At 43.6% G+C, this 18,678-nt stretch overlaps 1 protein-coding gene across 2 annotated transcripts in view; it reads right to left on the bottom strand.

Moving 5' to 3' along the window:
* Nucleotides 1-535: 535 nt before the first annotated feature.
* LOC139380789 (phosphodiesterase 1A, calmodulin-dependent) overlaps nucleotides 536-18,678 on the bottom strand; it is a 70,916-nt gene continuing 52,773 nt past the window's right edge. For both annotated transcript variants that reach the window (XM_071123819.1, XM_071123820.1), the window contains 13 exons: nucleotides 17,327-17,509; nucleotides 13,957-14,023; nucleotides 13,258-13,374; nucleotides 10,229-10,369; nucleotides 9,023-9,123; nucleotides 8,087-8,212; nucleotides 3,244-3,345; nucleotides 2,787-2,907; nucleotides 2,432-2,513; nucleotides 2,049-2,169; nucleotides 1,535-1,728; nucleotides 1,083-1,364; nucleotides 536-723 (listed from right to left, as the gene is read on the bottom strand). In XM_071123819.1, the coding sequence (XP_070979920.1) occupies nucleotides 668-723; nucleotides 1,083-1,364; nucleotides 1,535-1,728; nucleotides 2,049-2,169; nucleotides 2,432-2,513; nucleotides 2,787-2,907; nucleotides 3,244-3,345; nucleotides 8,087-8,212; nucleotides 9,023-9,123; nucleotides 10,229-10,369; nucleotides 13,258-13,374; nucleotides 13,957-14,023; nucleotides 17,327-17,509 (1,693 nt within the window). In that variant the 3' untranslated portion in view covers nucleotides 536-667. The remainder of the gene's footprint in view (nucleotides 724-1,082; nucleotides 1,365-1,534; nucleotides 1,729-2,048; nucleotides 2,170-2,431; nucleotides 2,514-2,786; nucleotides 2,908-3,243; nucleotides 3,346-8,086; nucleotides 8,213-9,022; nucleotides 9,124-10,228; nucleotides 10,370-13,257; nucleotides 13,375-13,956; nucleotides 14,024-17,326; nucleotides 17,510-18,678) is intronic.

Raw genomic sequence — 18,678 nt, 5'->3', positions numbered from 1 at the left:
CTTAGAAAAACTCCTCTTTGCACAATTTCTAGCTAGCTACTATTTGTAACTGTGAAATGTGTGTCATCCTGTCAGTCACTGTCGGTCCTCGTGCAGTTGTTATTTACACGATCCTTCAAAATAAATGTCCCACAAGCGGTGGGAGTTAAATCATTACAAAAAGGCGAGTATTCATTGGGCTTTAAATTTGAACAACAAATATGTTCTTCAAAACTTTACTATCACAAATTCTTTATGTGATCTGAGCATGATTCCGCGGCCCGTATTGAATCAGGTCGCGGGCTGCATACGGCCCCCGGGCCAGCCTTTGTCCAGGCCTGGTCTAGAGTCAAATCTGTGTATGTCAACAGATCAACAGGGAACACTATCGTGATCGTCCTATTCTTACGCTTGCAGTCTAATATAGTGAGTGTGTACGGTGCAGACCCATCTAAAAGACCGAATGAAAATAGACAGATAAATAGACCATAAAGACTGAATGAAAATAGACAGATAAATAGACCATAAAGACTGAATGAAAATAGACAAAAACCACTTGGAGCATGAAGACCCCTATCTTTAATAAATAACAATGAAATGAATCAGAACAAATTTACAATAAAAAAACAAACAAATATAATGCCTGTTGAATCAGGAAGTGGCAGTGTTGTTGGGTAGCCTATCAAAATCAAGGGCTCTGAAGAGACTCCTCCCCATGCTCAAGGACTGGCTCAGGGCCTTCTCCTGCAAGCAACAACAGTTACCATGACAACACAGCGTCACTCAGCTGTAACCTTGACAACCCTCCACTCGGCAGCTATCTATTTCTTCGACACTTGGTCACAGATGGCTGTAACTGACAACACAATTATAGAAACGAGAAAAATACCACATAGCTATAGCTTACTGACAGGGCAACAGCATTGTTAAAAGGCATGACTGTTGGTTTCACTGTGCTATTGTGCTGTGTTGTATTGCATTGCATGTTGTTGTGTTGCGTTATGTTACGTTGCACTACATTATGTTGCATTGTTGTATTGTACATTCTATCGTATATTGTGTCGTATATCATATCGTATCATATCGCTAGCTAGCATTCCTACCGTTCCATGGTAGGTGTTCAGGAGAGATGGAACCATGTGATGTTGTCTCTTTATCCTCAGACGGTGACAGAGGCCTGTGAGGACTGTGGTCCAGCTTTGAGTCCTCCTGGGAAGAGTTATTGGAGTTTGTGTTTGTGTTGTTCATCAGTTCAATGAAGGGCTCTGATTGAAACTCCTGGCTGTGTCTCTCAGGGCTGGTGTGAGTCAACGTAACCTCTGTGTTCATCAGGGACTCCTCCTCTGGGTCAGAAGTCAACTCAGCTTGCTCTTTCCTCGCCAACTCTGAAGAAACGAGATAACACAAGCAACAGGAATGAACCTGTAATGTCATGTCATAGTCTTCTGACAATGGAAAGAACATAAAACACAAAGAAGGATAGGTATTCAGGTGACTGAAGAAGACAAAGAAAAAAAAGGAAGAAGAGCAACAACAACAACAACAACAACTATACCTTGTACAGAGAGCTCCTTCCATCTGTCTTTGTTGTGTTGGATGACCTCTGCCAGTGTGTGTCTGACCCGTTTCAGGTCAATGCCAGCCAGGCTATAGTCTGTAGTGAGCCCCTGGTCAACCCCCTGGCTGGACCCTCGACCACTGTGTCTCTGGACTGACTCCACCACCGTCACTGACCCACTACCTGTCAAACTGAACCAACAAGCAACTTACAACAGAAACTCTGTCAAATCATGTCCATGCCGTAAATCAGAGTGACAATGACACCAACTCTTTGTGTGGCTGTCCTAATTTGGACATATTATATAGAACAGAAAACACTGCAGTAATACTTGGTAGCTTATTCCACAGCTTAGAACGATCATAGAGATAGAAGACAGATACATTCTGAGTGTGAGTGGTACTGGTGATACTGGTAGGCATTTTGAATACGTCAGAGATGCTAATCTGGGAAAACTGAACCGGGAAAACTGGGATTTTCCAGAGTTTATAATAATGGGAATGTGTCTCACCTTGACCTGCGGACACCAGTGTCGTGTGACTTTAAGGTATCCTCTATGAGAGGTGTAATGATCTTCTCTGTCGTGTCCACCAACACAGAGAATGTGGGTTCTACTATGAAGTCAATGAACCCTGGGAGACAGACAGAGAAACTGATGATTGTACTTTTTAGAGAAACAGGAGAAAAAACAGTGTGTGATGTTTCAGCAAACGTAATTTATGATGTCAGACAGTGAAGATTCTCATGCCTTATCGTAGCAAGTGAAAAATATCTGATAATTTCTCAATGTCCACATGGTGGCGCATTTGTGCTATGGCCTGTCTGAGTACACAAACCCTTCAGAGCTGTATGAAACAGCTCACAGGGGGGGCAATAACAGGATGTGATGCTCACCTATTTGTGACTGGGCAATCATGGTAGCTTTACGATCACACAGAGGGGAGAATGGCAGCCCTAACTCAACCTCCTTATCGCCCTGTAAGAAACAACAACAATACCAGCCTTTATAACCAAATCAATGCAGAATGGCAGGAGCGGCTCTACTGTATAATGTAACATGATTCACTACAATACCCATAATGCTGAATGTAACATATCCAGTTGATCCAAGTGAAGATATTCCTAAAGCTATTGGAATGGTATCCCATATCCTTAGCAATACAGGATACATACATAATACAGTGGTCAAGTTTCCCTCTCCCATGGTATCTGTCAGGGACTGTAGGGTAGGACGTTGTTGGTACTGTACCTGTCTGAAGAACTCCTCCATCAGGGCCTGTGTCCATCGGTAGTGCAGCTTCCAGGCCTTGGCTGGGTGGCTGATGTCAGCTGCATGCAGCATCAGCGATAGGGCTTTAGCCTTGTCTACTCTGTAGAAACAACAGTACATCATCTAATACAAATACATATACACTGATACACTAAGACAGACAGCCAGACAGCATCAGAGATACAGTAGGGCTTTAGCCTGGTCTACTCGGTCAATCAACCACACAGACAACAGTACATCAGATACACTCAAGACAGACAGACGGACGGACCGGCGGGCGGACGGGCGCACACACACACACAGATATCATACAGGGACACATAAAGGATCAAGATGAAAGGCATGGTCCAGAGAGCTGGGGCTATAGGTTAGGGTTTAGCAGTGGGGGCTAAGGGTTCAGGGGTCATAGGTCAGGGTCCAGAGACAGTCCACTCACCCCTCGGGCTGCTGCAGGGCGTTCCTCATGGTTTTGATCTGCTGGAAATGGCAGGACATGTCTGTACTCATCACCATCTCAATCACCAGAGTCCGCAGTTCTCTGACAGACAGACAGGTTAGAGTTAGGTGAAAGAGAAATGACAGGACATGTCTGTACTCATCACCATCTCAATCACCAGAGTCCGCAGTTCTCTGACAGACAGACAGACAGGTTAGAGTTAGGTGAAAGAGAAATGGCAGGGCATGTCTGTACTTATTACTATCTCAATCATCAGGATCCGTAGCTCTCTGGAAACAAACACAGGAGAACAGGGTCAGTTTCCACCTAGCCACTCCAGCTGTTCTTGGATTCTCAAGGACAAGAACACAGTGTGATGTCTAGCACCGCTTCTTCACGACAAACCCCAGTCATTAGCATAGCATTTCTATACAGTACCTACTGATCGGAGTGAGCTGTGGAACGTTCCATAATCACTGAATCACAGCCAGAAGATGACTGACCACCCCTTAGAGCCTGGTTTCTCTCCAGGTTTCTTCCTAGGTTCCTGCATTTCCAGGGAGTTTTTCCTAGCCACCATGCTTCTACATTTGCATCGCTTGCTCATTGGTGTTTTAGGCTGGGTTTCTGTATAAGCACTTTGTGACAACTGCTGATGTTAAAAGGGCTTTATAAATACAGTATCTATACAAAGGTATGTGGACACCCCTTCAAATGTGTGGATTCTGCTATTTCAGCCACAACTGTTGCTGACAGGTGTACACAATTGAACACACAGCCATGCAATCTCCATAGACAAACATTGGCAGTAGAATGGCCTTACTGAAGAGCTCAGGGACTTTCAACATGGCACAGTCATAGGATGCCACCTTTCCAACAAGTCAGTTCGTCAAATGTCTGCCCTGCTAGAGCTGCCCCGGTCAACTGTAAGTGCTGTTAATGTGAAGTGAAAACTTCTAGGAGCAACAACGGCTCAGCCGCGAAGTGGTAGACCACAAAGCTCACAGAATGGGGTCGCTGAGTTCTGAAGCGCGTAGTGCGTAAAAATCGTCTGTCCTCGGTTGCAACGTTTACTACCGAGTTCTAAACTGCCTATGGAAACAACGTCAGCACAAAAACTGTTAGTCGGGAGCTTCGTGAAATGGGTTTCTATGGCCGAGCAGCCGCACGCACACAAGCCTAAGATCACCATGTGAATACCACGCATTGGTGGTGTAAAGCTCGCCAACATTGGACTCTGGAGCAGTGGAAACGCGTTCCCTGGAGTGATGAATCACGCTTCACCATCTTGCAGTCCGACAGACTAACTGGGTTTGGCGGATGCCAGAAGAACGCTAAAATGCCTTGAAAAAGTATTCATCCCCCTTGGCGTTTTTCCTATTTTGTTGCATTACAACCTGTAATTTAAATGTATTTTTATTTGGATTTATGTAATGGACATACACAAAATAGTCCAAATTGGTGAAGTGAAATGGAAAAGGGGTGCATGTACTGTATGTATTCACCCCCTTTGCTATGAAGCCTGTAAATAAGATCTGGTGCAACCAATTACCTTCAGAAGTCACATAATTAGTTAAATAAAGTCCACCTGTGTGCAATCTAAGTGTCACATGGTCTCAGTATATATCAGTGCCTTGCGAAAGTATTCGGCCCCCTTGAACTTTGTGACCTTTTGCCACATTTCAGGCTTCAAACATAAAGATATAAAACTGTATTTTTTTGTGAAGAATCAACAACAAGTGGGACACAATCATGAAGTGGAACGACATTTATTGGATATTTCAAACTTTTTTAACAAATCAAAAACTGAAAAATTGGGGCGTGCAAAATGATTCAGCCCCTTTACTTTCAGTGCAGCAAACTCTCTCCAGAAGTTCAGTGAGGATCTCTGAATGATCCAATGTTGACCTAAATGACTAATGATGATAAATACAATCCACCTGTGTGTAATCAAGTCTCCGTATAAATGCACCTGCACTGTGATAGTCTCAGAGGTCCGTCAAAAGCGCAGAGAGCATCATGAAGAACAAGGAACACACCAGGCAGGTCCGAGATACTGTTGTGAAGAAGTTTAAAGCCGGATTTAGATACAAAACGATTTCCCAAGCTTTAAACATCCCAAGGAGCACTGTGCAAGCGATAATATTGAAATGGAAGGAGTATCAGACCACTGCAAATCTACCAAGACCTGGCCGTCCCTCTAAACTTTCAGCTCATACAAGGAGAAGACTGATCAGAGATGCAGCCAAGAGGCCCATGATCACTCTGGATGAACTGCAGAGATCTACAGCTGAGGTGGGAGACTCTGTCCATAGGACAACAATCAGTCGTATATTGCACAAATCTGGCCTTTATGGAAGAGTGGCAAGAAGAAAGCCATTTCTTAAAGATATCCATAAAAAGTGTTGTTTAAAGTTTGCCACAAGCCACCTGGGAGACACACCAAACATGTGGAAGAAGGTGCTCTGGTCAGATGAAACCAAAATTGAACTTTTTGGCAACAATGCAAAACGTTATGTTTGGCGTAAAATTAGCACAGCTGAACACACCATCCCCACTGTCAAACATGGTGGTGGCAGCATCATGGTTTGGGCCTGCTTTTCTTCAGCAGGGACAGGGAAGATGGTTAAAATTGATGGGAAGATGGATGGAGCCAAATACAGGACCATTCTGGAAGAAAACCTGATGGAGTCTGCAAAAGACCTGAGACTGGGACAGAGATTTGTCTTCCAACAAGACAATGATCCAAAACATAAAGCAAAATCTACAATGGAATGGTTCAAAAATAAACATATCCAGGTGTTAGAATGGCCAAGTCAAAGTCCAGACCTGAATCCAATCGAGAATCTGTGGAAAGAACTGAAAACTGCTGTTCACAAATGCTCTCCATCCAACCTCACTGAGCTTGAGCTGTTTTGCAAGGAGGAATGGGAAAAAATGTCAGTCTCTCGATGTGCAAAACTGATAGAGACATACCCCAAGCGACTTACAGCTGTAATCGCAGCAAAAGGTGGCGCTACAAAGTATTAACTTAAGGGGGCTGAATAATTTTGCACGCCCAATTTTTCAGTTTTTGATTTGTTAAAAAAGTTTGAAATATCCAATAAATGTTGTTCCACTTCATGATTGTGTCCCACTTGTTGATTCTTCACAAAAAAATACAGTTTTATATCTTTATGTTTGAAGCCTGAAATGTGGCAAAAGGTAGCAAAGTTCAAGGGGGCCGAATACTTTCGCAAGGCACTGTATACACCTGTTCTGAAAGGCCCCAGAGTCTGCAACATCACTTAGCAAGTGGCACCACCAAGCAAGCGGCACCATGAAGACCAAGGAGCGCTACAAACAGGTCAGGGACAAAGTTGTGGAGAAGTACAGATGAACATCCCATGGAGCACCATTAATTAAATTATGAAAAAATTGAAAGAATATGGCCACAACAAACCTGTCAAGAGAGGGCCGCCCACCAAAACTCATGGACCAGGCAAGTAGGGCATTCATCAGAGAGGCAATAAAGAGACCAAAGATAACCCTGAAGGAGCTGAAAAGCTCCACAGCGGAGATTGGAGTATCTGTCCATAGGACCACTTTAAGCCGTACACTCCACAGGGCTGGGCTTTATGGAAGAGTAGCCAGAAAAAAGCCCTTGCTTAAAGAAAAAAAGAAGAAAACACATTTGGTGTTCACCAAAAGGCACGTGGGAGACTCCCCAAACATATGGAAGAAGGTACTCTGGTCAAATGTCAAGGAAAACGCATCTGGCACAAACCCAACACCTCCCATCACCCTGAGAACACCATCCCCGCAGTGAAGCATGGTGGTGGCAGCATCATGCTGTGGGGATGTTTTTCATCGGCTTGGACTGGGAAACTGGTCAGGAAACCTATTTCAGTCTTCAAGAAATTTGAGACTGGGACGGAGGTTCACCTTCCAGCAGGACAATGACCGTAAGCACACTGCTAAAGCAACACTTGAGTGGTTTAAGGGGAAACATTTAAATGTCTTGGAATGGCCTAGTCAAAGCCCAGACCTCAATCCAATTGAGAATCTGTGGTATGACTTAAAGATTGCTGTACACCAGCGGAACCCATCCAACTTGAAGGAGCTGAAGCAGTTTAACCTTGAAGAATGGGCAAAAATCCCAGTGGCTAGATGTGCCAAGTTTATAGAGACATACCCCAAGAGTGTTGCAGCTTTAATTGCTACAAATAGTAGCTACACAAAGTGTTGACTTTGGGGGGTGAATAGTTATACACGCTCAAGTTTTCTGTTTTTTTTATGCTGTTTCCTGTTTGTTTCACAATAAAAAATATTTAGCATCTGTACCTCCCTGAACGCATTGTGCCAACTGTGAAGTTTGGTGGATTAGGAATAATGGCCTTGGGCAGTTTTTCATGGTTCAGGCCAGGCCCCTTAGTTCCAGCGAAGGAAAATCTCAATCTCAGCCTTCCCAGAAGAGTGGAGGCTGTTATAGCAGTAATAAGGGGACCAACTCCACATTAATGCCTATGATTTTGGAATGAGATGAGTAGATGCCCACATACTTTTGGTCATGTAGTTTGATTGATTGATTGAATGTAACATATTGACTCTGTCATCCAGGTTATATAATAGTCTTGCATTGAAATACACCACACCACATTCGTATCCAAACCTAGAATCAAGGCAAGTATCCAGGTTATGTTACAGTTCTTGCCCCTTCGTTCTTTGAAGTGTTGATCTCAATCAATTCACCAAATGCATTTTATAAAGCCCTTTTTACATCCGCAGTTGTCACTAAGTGCTTTACAGATATCTAGCCTAAAACCCCAAAGCTTGAGGATCTGAGGAGTCTTTCTTAACTCACCGCCAGTCATCTTTTGACAGGTTGACCAGTATGTTCATCTCATCTTCTTGCATAAGTCTGTAGGCAGCACTGACATGGTGGTTCTCCAGGACTGACCGGTCATTGTACAGGATGGCCACCTCTGACCTGGAGAGAGGAAGAGAAGAAGCAGAAGAAGAGGGAAGAGAAGGTGTGATTATTCATTGTGCCACATGGGGCTTCCCAGACTGGATAACTTTACCAGGTAGCCAACTTGTATGGAAACACTACCCCAGTGTGCAAAACTGGTTGAAGCGGAACTCATTCCGACCAGTTTTGAAATGACGATAGTGATTACGAAAGCGAAGGTAGCGACTCGAGATGGTAGCGATTTTAGAACACATAATCACAGAAGGGGAGTTTGAACAATACCTTCATATTCCATCTCAACACAACAACCCTCATGTCTAAAGGGCCAGAGGCCTTTCTGATCTATGTTATTAGACTAGAAAGCCATGCAGAGGTTTAAACTAAGTGAAGGGTTTCATCTCTCTCCCTTTCTCACACATTCTCACTCTGTCTCTCTTTCATTGCGATCCCTTGTTATCACTGAGGTCAATGAGGCAATATGAATTATTCTTATTGTGCACTTCACTTTAATGGGTTGTTTACATGGGTGCCTTCACTTAAATGGGTTCTTTATACAGCCATGTTCCTTTCTTCAGGCTCCATTGGCATTCATTAGTCAGGGTCAGACTGACTGCACTGTCTGTCTGTCTGGGAGGCAAGTGGTGTACTAAAAGTACAATACAAGGACATCTTCAGTTTAACATTGGTATTGATAGGATGGAATGAATGGAAATGGCAATAAATAATTATCGATGAGTCATCAATCAGTATATTAGGTCGATTACTATCAGTGGTACAGTGGCTTAGGAATTAAAATATCTACTGACTGAAGAATACGGACACACTCACCTGGTCTGAATGTGAAAGTTGTTGGTTGTCCCAGTGTGTTCAAAGTCATGGATAGCTGCAGCAAACACCATGGCTAGAATGTCCAGTTCAGTGAGCCAGTGCTGAGGGAGGGAGAGGGAGGGAGGGAGGGAGGGAGGGAGGGAGGGAGGGAGAGAGAGAGAGAGAGAGGGAGGGAGAGAGGGAGGGAGAGAGGGAGAGAGAGAGAGACAGAGGGAGAGAGGGAGAGAGGGAGAGAGGGAGAGAGAGAGAGAGAGAGAGAGAGAGAGAGAGAGAGAGAGAGAGAGAGAGAGAGAGAGACAGAGGGACAGAGAGAGAGAGAGAGAGAGAGAGAGAGAGAGAGAGAGAGAGAGACAGAGGGACAGAGAGAGAGACAGAGAGAGAGAGAGAGAGAGAGCGAGAGAGCGAGAGAGAGAGAGAGAGAGAGAGAGAGAGAGAGAGAGACACAGGGACAGAGAGAGAGAGAGGGACAGAGAGAGAGACAGAGGGACAGAGAGAGAGAGAGAGAGACAGAGAGAGAGAGAGAGAGAGAGAGAGAGAGAGAGAGAGAGAGAGAGAGAGAGAGAGACAGAGAGAGAGAGAGAGCGCGAGAGAGAGAGAGAGACAGAGGGACAGAGAGAGAGAGACAGAGGGACAGAGAGAGAGAGAGAGAGAGAGAGAGAGAGAGAGAGAGAGAGAGAGAGAGAGAGAGAGAGAGAGACAGAGGGACAGAGAGAGAGAGAGAGAGAGAGAGAGAGAGAGAGAGACACAGGGACAGAGAGAGAGAGAGGGACAGAGAGAGAGACAGAGGGACAGAGAGAGAGAGAGAGAGACAGAGGGACAGAGAGAGAGAGAGAGACAGAGGGACAGAGAGAGAGAGACAGAGGGACAGAGAGACAGAGGGACAGAGGGACAGAGAGAGACAGAGGGACAGAGAGAGAGAGAGGGACAGAGAGAGAGAGAGAGAGAGAGAGAGAGAGAGAGAGGGACAGAGAGAGAGAGAGAGAGAGAGAGACAGATGGACAGAGAGAGAGAGAGAGAGAGACAGATGGACAGAGAGAGAGAGAGAGAGAGACAGAGGGACAGAGAGAGAGAGAGAGAGAGAGAGAGAGAGAGAGAGAGAGAGAGAGAGAGAGAGAGAGAGAGAGAGAGAGAGAGAGAGATGGTAACAAGAAACATAATCAGAACCTGTCCTTTGATTTGTGTATGATGCTGGGGGATAATTCTCACCATAATGCCAGTGTGGAGCATCAGATAGTGTGCTGTCTGTGTGACGTCAGCAGCGTGGATGAGGTTGTGGTAGGGGTTTCTGTGTTTGCTGTAGCCCACCTCTAGAGCCTCTACGAAGGTCACCAGAGATGAAACTGGAATCTGGGGAAGAGCAGGGAGGTTAAGACAGGTAGCCTTGTGGTTAGAGCATTAGACTAGTAACCGAAAGGTTGCAAGATCAAATCCCTGAGCTGACAAGGTAAAAATATGTCGCTCTGCCCCTGAATAAGGCCATTGACCCACTTTTCCTAAGCTGTCATTGAAAATAAGAATTTGTTATTAACTGACTTGCCTAGTTAAAAAAAAAAAGATGACACTGGTATCTGAACAAGGAGGTTATGACACCAGAGATGACACTGGTATCTAGGTTAGAACAGGGAGGTTAAGACACTGGTATCTGGGTTAGAACAGAGAGGTTAAGACACCAGAGATGACACTGGTATCTGGGTTATAACAGAGAGGTTAAGACACTGGTATCTGGGTTATAACAGAGAGGTTAAGACACCAGAGTTGACACTGGTATCTGGGTTAGAACAGAGAGGTTAAGACACTGGTATCTGGGTTAGAACAGGGAGGCTATGATACCAGAGATGACACTGGTATCTGGGTTAGAACAGGGAGATTAAGACACCAGAATTGACACTGGAATCTGGGTTAGAATAGGGAGGTTAAGACACTGGTATCTGGGTTAGAACAGGGAGGTTAGGTCTGCCTGATAAATTGTAAAGATGGGATGCACTCCACCACCAAAATAATTGTAAAAATCAAGTATATTCTGTCTTTTAATCAAAGATCACAATTTTAAAATGACAGAAACAGAAGCCAGAGCTCAAAGTTTCAGCTAGATGAACAACTAGAAGGTGATTGGCTCTGTGCTGGGTCATGGAGGGCCAGTTTCACCACAGACAACCACTAACACAGTGAGTTCCAGGCAAATGGAGAGACAGAAGTGAAATGTTATCACGCACATCACCGACTTCATTACGAAAATATAACTCATGCACACTCCTGCAATATACTGTATTACATCTGCAAGTTGTTTATTGTTCAAATTGTTATGTGTGCGGGAGTTAGCTTTTCTACAATGACGCTGGAGAGATAAAGAGATACACGTGTGGGGGCTTCGTGTACATGTACTGTAGCTTGTGTGCAAGCTTAACTTCTATTGCTTAATCAGACTAAAAGCAGAGCACGGCCCATAACACTGCTCTTCCTAAAACCACTATCTGTAGGCAACTATCTATGGGTGACTATCTGTAGGCAACTATCTATGGGTGACTATCTGTAGGTGATTATCTATGGGTGACTATCATTAGGTGACAATCTGTAGGTGACTATCTTTAGGTGACTATATACAGTAGGTGTCTGTAGGTGACCATCTATGGATGACCATCTGTAGGTGACTATATATACAGTAGGCGACTATTTGTAGGTGACTATATACAGTAGGTGTCTGTTGGTGACCATCTATGGGTGACTATCTGTAGGCGACTATATATATAGTAGGCAACTATCTGTAGGTGACTATATATATAGTAGGCAACTATCTGTAGGTGACTATCTATGGGTGACTAAGGTCATGTTCCTCTGCCCAGACATTTTTTGCTGATACATGCCATATCTTACAACACCTGGATAGGTATTTTATATCAGCTTACCACATCATATGTTACAGCAATCTGGTGCCCGACGGCACAGTCCATGCAACGTCTGAGCAGTGGAACACGACCTATCTATAGGTGACTATCTGTAGGTGACTATCTGTAGGTGACTATCTGTAGGTGACTATCTGTAGGTGACTATCTGTAGGTGACTATCTGTAGGTGACTATCTGTAGGTGACTATCTGTAGGTGACTATCTGTAGGTGACTATCTGTAGGTGACTATCTATAGGTGACTATCTGTAGGTGACAGGGCTGAAGTGGCAGAAGTGTAAATATGTATAGGTCGGGTATTGATGGATTCACAAGGTGGGGCTACAAACAATATGACTTGGAATAGAGGGTCACTGTTGTATGATCTGTAACACATTATGGCTACATAAGATTACTACATGCCTCAAGCCCTGCTGTGTGTTCTGGGCCCTGCTCTTAGTTATGTCATAGTGTTATGTAGTGTTATGTAGCCCTTATGACAGAGCGTTCAAGTAAAGTCCAATCATATGATCATATTAATGAAAAGATTATCCTCAAATTGGGATCAAAGCACAGTAAGTGTCGGTGATATTCTCACCACTCATCTAACAGAGGACGTGTACAAACTCTCATCTAAAACCAGACAAAGAGATGAGGACAAAGAACAGAACAGTGTGAGGTTGGAGTGCTAAATGATGTCTTCACGAGGTACCCAGAGGCCTGTGGTGTAGAACAGACGACAGAGGGAGACACATACACACAATACCCACACATGCATGCACTCACAAACAGACCCACACACACACAATACCCACTTATGCATGCACTCACAAACAGACCCACACACGCACACGCACACGCACACACACATACACACACATTTCAGGGACCCTTTTTGGCTCTTGAGGGCTACTTTCAGAATTACTGGTTTAAAAGTTTACAAAACCTCTGTTCAATCACTCACACACACAGATAGATGTACTCACACACACATATATATGTACTCACACACATAGATAGATGCACTCACACACAGAGATAGATGCACTCACACACAGAGATAGATGCACTCACACACATAGATAGATGCACTCACACACAGAGATAGATGCACTCACACACATAGATAGATGCACTCACACACAGAGATAGATGCACTCACACACAGAGATAGATGCACTCACACACAGATATAGATGCACACACACACACAGAGATAGATGCACTCACACACACACAGAGATAGATGCACTCACACACACACAGAGATAGATGCACTCACACACACACAGAGATAGATGCACTCACACAGACCCTGACGTTAACGATCAAGAGAGAGACTGAAGAAAGACTAACCCTGAAGCGGTTGATCAGATCATAGCGGGTGAGCAGTTCGTACACCAGGAACTTCAATGCGTGTTCACTGCTGGCCTCGTGGAGGGCAAACACATCAAAGGCCCATTTATCTACATCCTGTAAACAATCAGATGATGGTAGGGATGATGACAGCACAGAATTAAATAGAACATACATTGGGTACTATAAAATAAAACGTATTACTTATACACAATAACACATTTTATCATCTCTATGGATTTCAGAATAGGATGATGTTATGATAAAGTCAGGTACATATTATACAGCTGTAATAAAGCCTGTATTCTGTATCATTATGAATGATATGACACAGTTTATTATCCCTGTAATGTTTTAAAATGGCATCATTCCCATCTCAAAAAAGTATATAAAATCACGAGGAATTCAGCTAAAATCATTGTAATTGAGGAAATCCGTTCCCAAATATACCCACATGTAAAAAGAAAGACGTGATCATGTCTCAGCGTAATCAAAGTATGAAGTGATTGCTATTATAATATTTTAAGATTCAATCTCTTTTTGAGCATACTCGTGCTACATTTGTAGTGTTAAACATTTAATTAAAATGATACTTCAGCCCACGACAATCTGCTCTGACAAAAATCAGGCTGAATCTAGCTGCCTACCCTACTGTATAGTAGGCATAGTAATGGTAATATGATGTACAGTATCAAGCACCTTCAAAACAGCGATGGCAGCTGGAGGGTACGTCAGCCCAGCCATGTTTGACGTCCGTCTGTACATCCTGAAGACAGATACACAATCATTAGGTAGTTAGACAAAAGAATTGCCCAGTGGGCAAAATGGGTTGAAATAATGCTAGAATAATTAGTGGTTGTAATGATTTAATTTAAAGTCAGTTTTGCCTGCTGTGGCAGCTCGTGTACATGTACTTTGTACACATAGAAAACACAGGGACAACAAACAGCGGCTGATGATTTCAATTGTATACATCCTTTTATGGTATCAAAATGCTGCAGTCACATAAAGACACAATACCTCCGTTTTCAACAATAACCAGTAATGGTGGGAGCAACAGTAATTACATTTTAAAAAAACTAAAAGGCAGCAAGGCTTTTGAGAAGGCATTCTTTGTAGATAAAATACTTTTGGACCGGCCAAAGGCTGGGTGTTGAAAGGGGTGCGGGGTGGGATGAGACAGGACTGTTAAATAAGGCCAAAGAAAGACTGGGCTGTGGAAACACAACAAAGAAAGACTGGGCTGTGGAAACACAACAAAGAAAGACTGGGCTGTGGAAACACAACAAAGAAAGACTGGGCTGTGGAAACACAACAAAGAAAGACTGGGCTGTGGAAACACAACAAAGAAAGACTGGGCTGTGGAAACACAACAAAGAAAGACTGGGCTGTGGAAACACAACAAAGAAAGACTGGGCTGTGGAAACACAACAAAGAAAGACTGGGCTGTGGAAACAGCAACAAAGAAAGACTGGGCTGTGGAAACACAACAAAGAAAGACTGGGCTGTGGAAACACAACAAAGAAAGACTGGGCTGTGGAAACACAACAAAGAAAGACTGGGCTGTGGAAACACAACAAAGACAGACTGGGCTGTGGAAACACAACAAAGAAAGACTGGGCTGTGGAAACACAACAAAGAAAGACTGGGCTGTGGAAACACAACAAAGAAAGACTGGGCTGTGGAAACACAACAAAGACAGACTGGGCTGTGGAAACAACAAAGAAAGACTGGGCTGTGGAAACACAACAAAGAAAGACTGGGCTGTGGAAACACAACAAAGAAAGACTGGGCTGTGGAAACACAACAAAGAAAGACTGGGCTGTGGAAACAGCAACCAAGAAAGACTGGGCTGTGGAAACACAACAAAGAAAGACTGGGCTGTGGAAACACAACAAAGACAGACTGGGCTGTGGAAACACAACAAAGAAAGACTGGGCTGTGGAAACACAACAAAGACAGACTGGGCTGTGGAAACACAACAAAGAAAGACTGGGCTGTGGAAACACAACAAAGAAAGACTGGGCTGTGGAAACAGCAACAAAGAAAGACTGGGCTGTGGAAACAGCAACAAAGAAAGACTGGGCTGTGGAAACACAACAAAGAAAGACTGGGCTGTGGAAACAGCAACAAAGAAAGACTGGGCTGTGGAAACACAACAAAGAAAGACTGGGCTGTGGAAGCACAACAAAGAAAGACTGGGCTGTGGAAACAGCAACAAAGAAAGACTGGGCTGTGGAAACACAACAAAGAAAGACTGGGCTGTGGAAACAGCAACAAAGAAAGACTGGGCTGTGGAAACAGCAACAAAGAAAGACTGGGCTGTGGAAACACAACAAAGAAAGACTGGGCTGTGGAAACAGCAACAAAGAAAGACTGGGCTGTGGAAACACAACAAAGAAAGACTGGGCTGTGGAAACAGCAACAAAGAAAGACTGGGCTGTGGAAACACAACAAAGAAAGACTGGGCTGTGGAAACACAACAAAGAAAGACTGGGCTGTGGAAACACAACAAAGAAAGACTGGGCTGTGGAAACACAACAAAGACAGACTGGGCTGTGGAAACACAACAAAGAAAGACTGGGCTGTGGAAACACAACAAAGAAAGACTGGGCTGTGGAAACACAACAAAGAAAGACTGGGCTGTGGAAACACAACAAAGAAAGACTGGGCTGTGGAAACACAACAAAGACAGACTGGGCTGTCGAAACAGCAACAAAGAAAGACTGGGCTGTGGAAACACAACAAAGAAAGACTGGGCTGTGGAAACACAACAAAGAAAGACTGGGCTGTGGAAACACAACAAAGAAAGACTGGGCTGTGGAAACACAACAAAGAAAGACTGGGCTGTGGAAACACAACAAAGAAAGGTGTGACATGTCGGAATCCAGCCAAGTTCACTCTGTTCTTCAAGTGTCTAGTTAATTTAAGAGAAGAGGGATGCGTCCCAAATAGCACACTATTCTCTATGGGTAATGGTCAAAAGTTGTGCACTATAGAGGGAACAGGGTACAATTTGGAACTCATCCTACATGTAGTTAATAAAAGAGAAGAATCTGGCAGGCTGGGCATTGACTGTATTCTCCTCTCTCCTCTTCTCTGAGAATGTTTGTAATCACAGACCTGTTAGTTTTTCACAGGATAATCTGGGCTGAAGAGATCACACTGTCTGACAGACATACTTTATAACTGTAACAACAGATGTTACAACATTCTTAACATGTGGAATTACAACACACATTTTATAACTCAAATTATACTGTTGGTCACTAAAGAAGAACCCAAAACACATTAAACATTAACCTATTTAGTTTGACGAATTTGAGAAATAAACTAAGAAATAAAAATTCCAACTGTCAAACCGAGCATGAAATCTCAAATACCTGCATTGTGCCTTTCATTTTGTAATATTCAGCTTCAGGAAATAAAGATGTAGAGGATTGTTTCCAACAGGTGTCTATGGCACACTGAAATAGCCTAGTAGTTGCCATGGGAATAAGAGTGAGACACAGGCCCTACCAGCAGCTCGAGGAGATTGAGACGCGTTGCTGAATATTATGTTTACATATTCATGTTGGTGCCCAATGTAAGTAGGCAATTATGCTCAAGAAATTGTACGCACATTTCACTAATGTCCATTTCTATTACTGGCAGAATGTCTGTTGTTCTTTACTTCTAAGAGCAACACCACAACTGAAAGCCACCATGTCTGTTGGTGCTCAGGTTTTGAATAATAACCATTTTCTATTGAAAGGCAGAATGACAGTTGTGTTTTCCTTTTAAGAAACAACACTACCTCTGAAGTAATTCATAGGAGCTTGGAATAAGTGTTGATGGTCTGATGGTATGTTGTTTTTGTACTTATCTGTACATGTCTCTGCATACTTATCAATATCAATAGCCTACTATAATTCTCTTATAGGGTTATTTCCCCATGCCTCATGAAAGTACAATCTCTCAACAAAAAAAGAGTGTGTGTGTGTGTGTGTGTGTGTGTGTGTGTGTGTGTGTGTGTGTGTGTGTGTGTGTGTGTGTGTGTGTGTGTGTGTGTGTGTGTGTGTGTGTGTACCTCTCGACGAAGATGCCAGCCTGCACGGCATGGACGATGCTCCTGAACCGTGGTTTCTCCTCGGGTCGTCTCCTGACCACGCCCATCTTCCTGGTGAAGGTTGAGGCCAGCCAATCACGCACCTCCATGGGCACAGAGTCCGCCTGGATGTCACTGAGCTCATCCTCAGTGTCCAGAAGACGCCTGGTAGGGGGACATCAAGGGACAGAGTCACACTCCGGCTCACATAGAATACACATTACACAAATGTATCAGCACCATACTATACCTCACAACCCTACCATACTATACCTCATAACCCTACCATACTATACATCATAACCCTACCATACCTCATAACCCTACCATACCTCATAACCCTACCATACCTCATAACCCTACCATACCTCATAACCCTACCATACTATACCTCATAACCCTACCATACCTTACCTCATAACCCTACCATACTATACCTCATAACCCTACCATACTATACCTCATAACCCTACCATACTATACCTCATAACCCTACCTCATAACCCGACCATACTATACCTCATAACCCTACCTCATAACCCGACCATACTATACCTCATAACCCTACCATACTATACCTCATAACCCTACCATACTATACCTCATAACCCTACCATACTATACCTCATAACCCTACCATACTATACCTCATAACCCTACCATACTATACCTCATAACCCTACCATACCTCACAACCCTACCATACTATACCTCATAACCCTACCATACTATACCTCATAACCCTACCATACCTCATAACCCTACTATACCTCATAACCCTACCATACTATACCTCATAACCCTACCATACCTCATAACCCTACCATACCTCATAACCCTACCATACCTCATAACCCTACCATACTATACCTCATAACCCTACCATACCTCATAACCCTACTATACCTCATAACCCTACCATACTATACCTCATAACCCTACCATACTATACCTCATAACCCTACCATACCTAATAACCCTACCATACTATACCTCATAACCCTACCATACTATACCTCATAACCCTACCATACCTCACAACCCTACCATACTATACCTCATAACCCTACCATACTATACCTCATAACCCTACCATACCTCATAACCCTACTATACCTCATAACCCTACCATACTATACCTCATAACCCTACCATACCTCATAACCCTACCATACCTCATAACCCTACCATACCTCATAACCCTACCATACTATACCTCATAACCCTACCATACCTCATAACCCTACTATACCTCATAACCCTACCATACTATACCTCATAACCCTACCATACTATACCTCATAACCCTACCATACCTAATAACCCTACCATAC

The sequence above is a fragment of the Oncorhynchus clarkii genome, chromosome 22 (assembly GCF_045791955.1).
Source record: "Oncorhynchus clarkii lewisi isolate Uvic-CL-2024 chromosome 22, UVic_Ocla_1.0, whole genome shotgun sequence".
Classification (NCBI taxonomy): Eukaryota; Metazoa; Chordata; class Actinopteri; order Salmoniformes; family Salmonidae; genus Oncorhynchus; species Oncorhynchus clarkii.
Note: the sequence above shows the minus strand (reverse complement) of the source record. Positions and strands in the feature narration are given on the sequence as shown.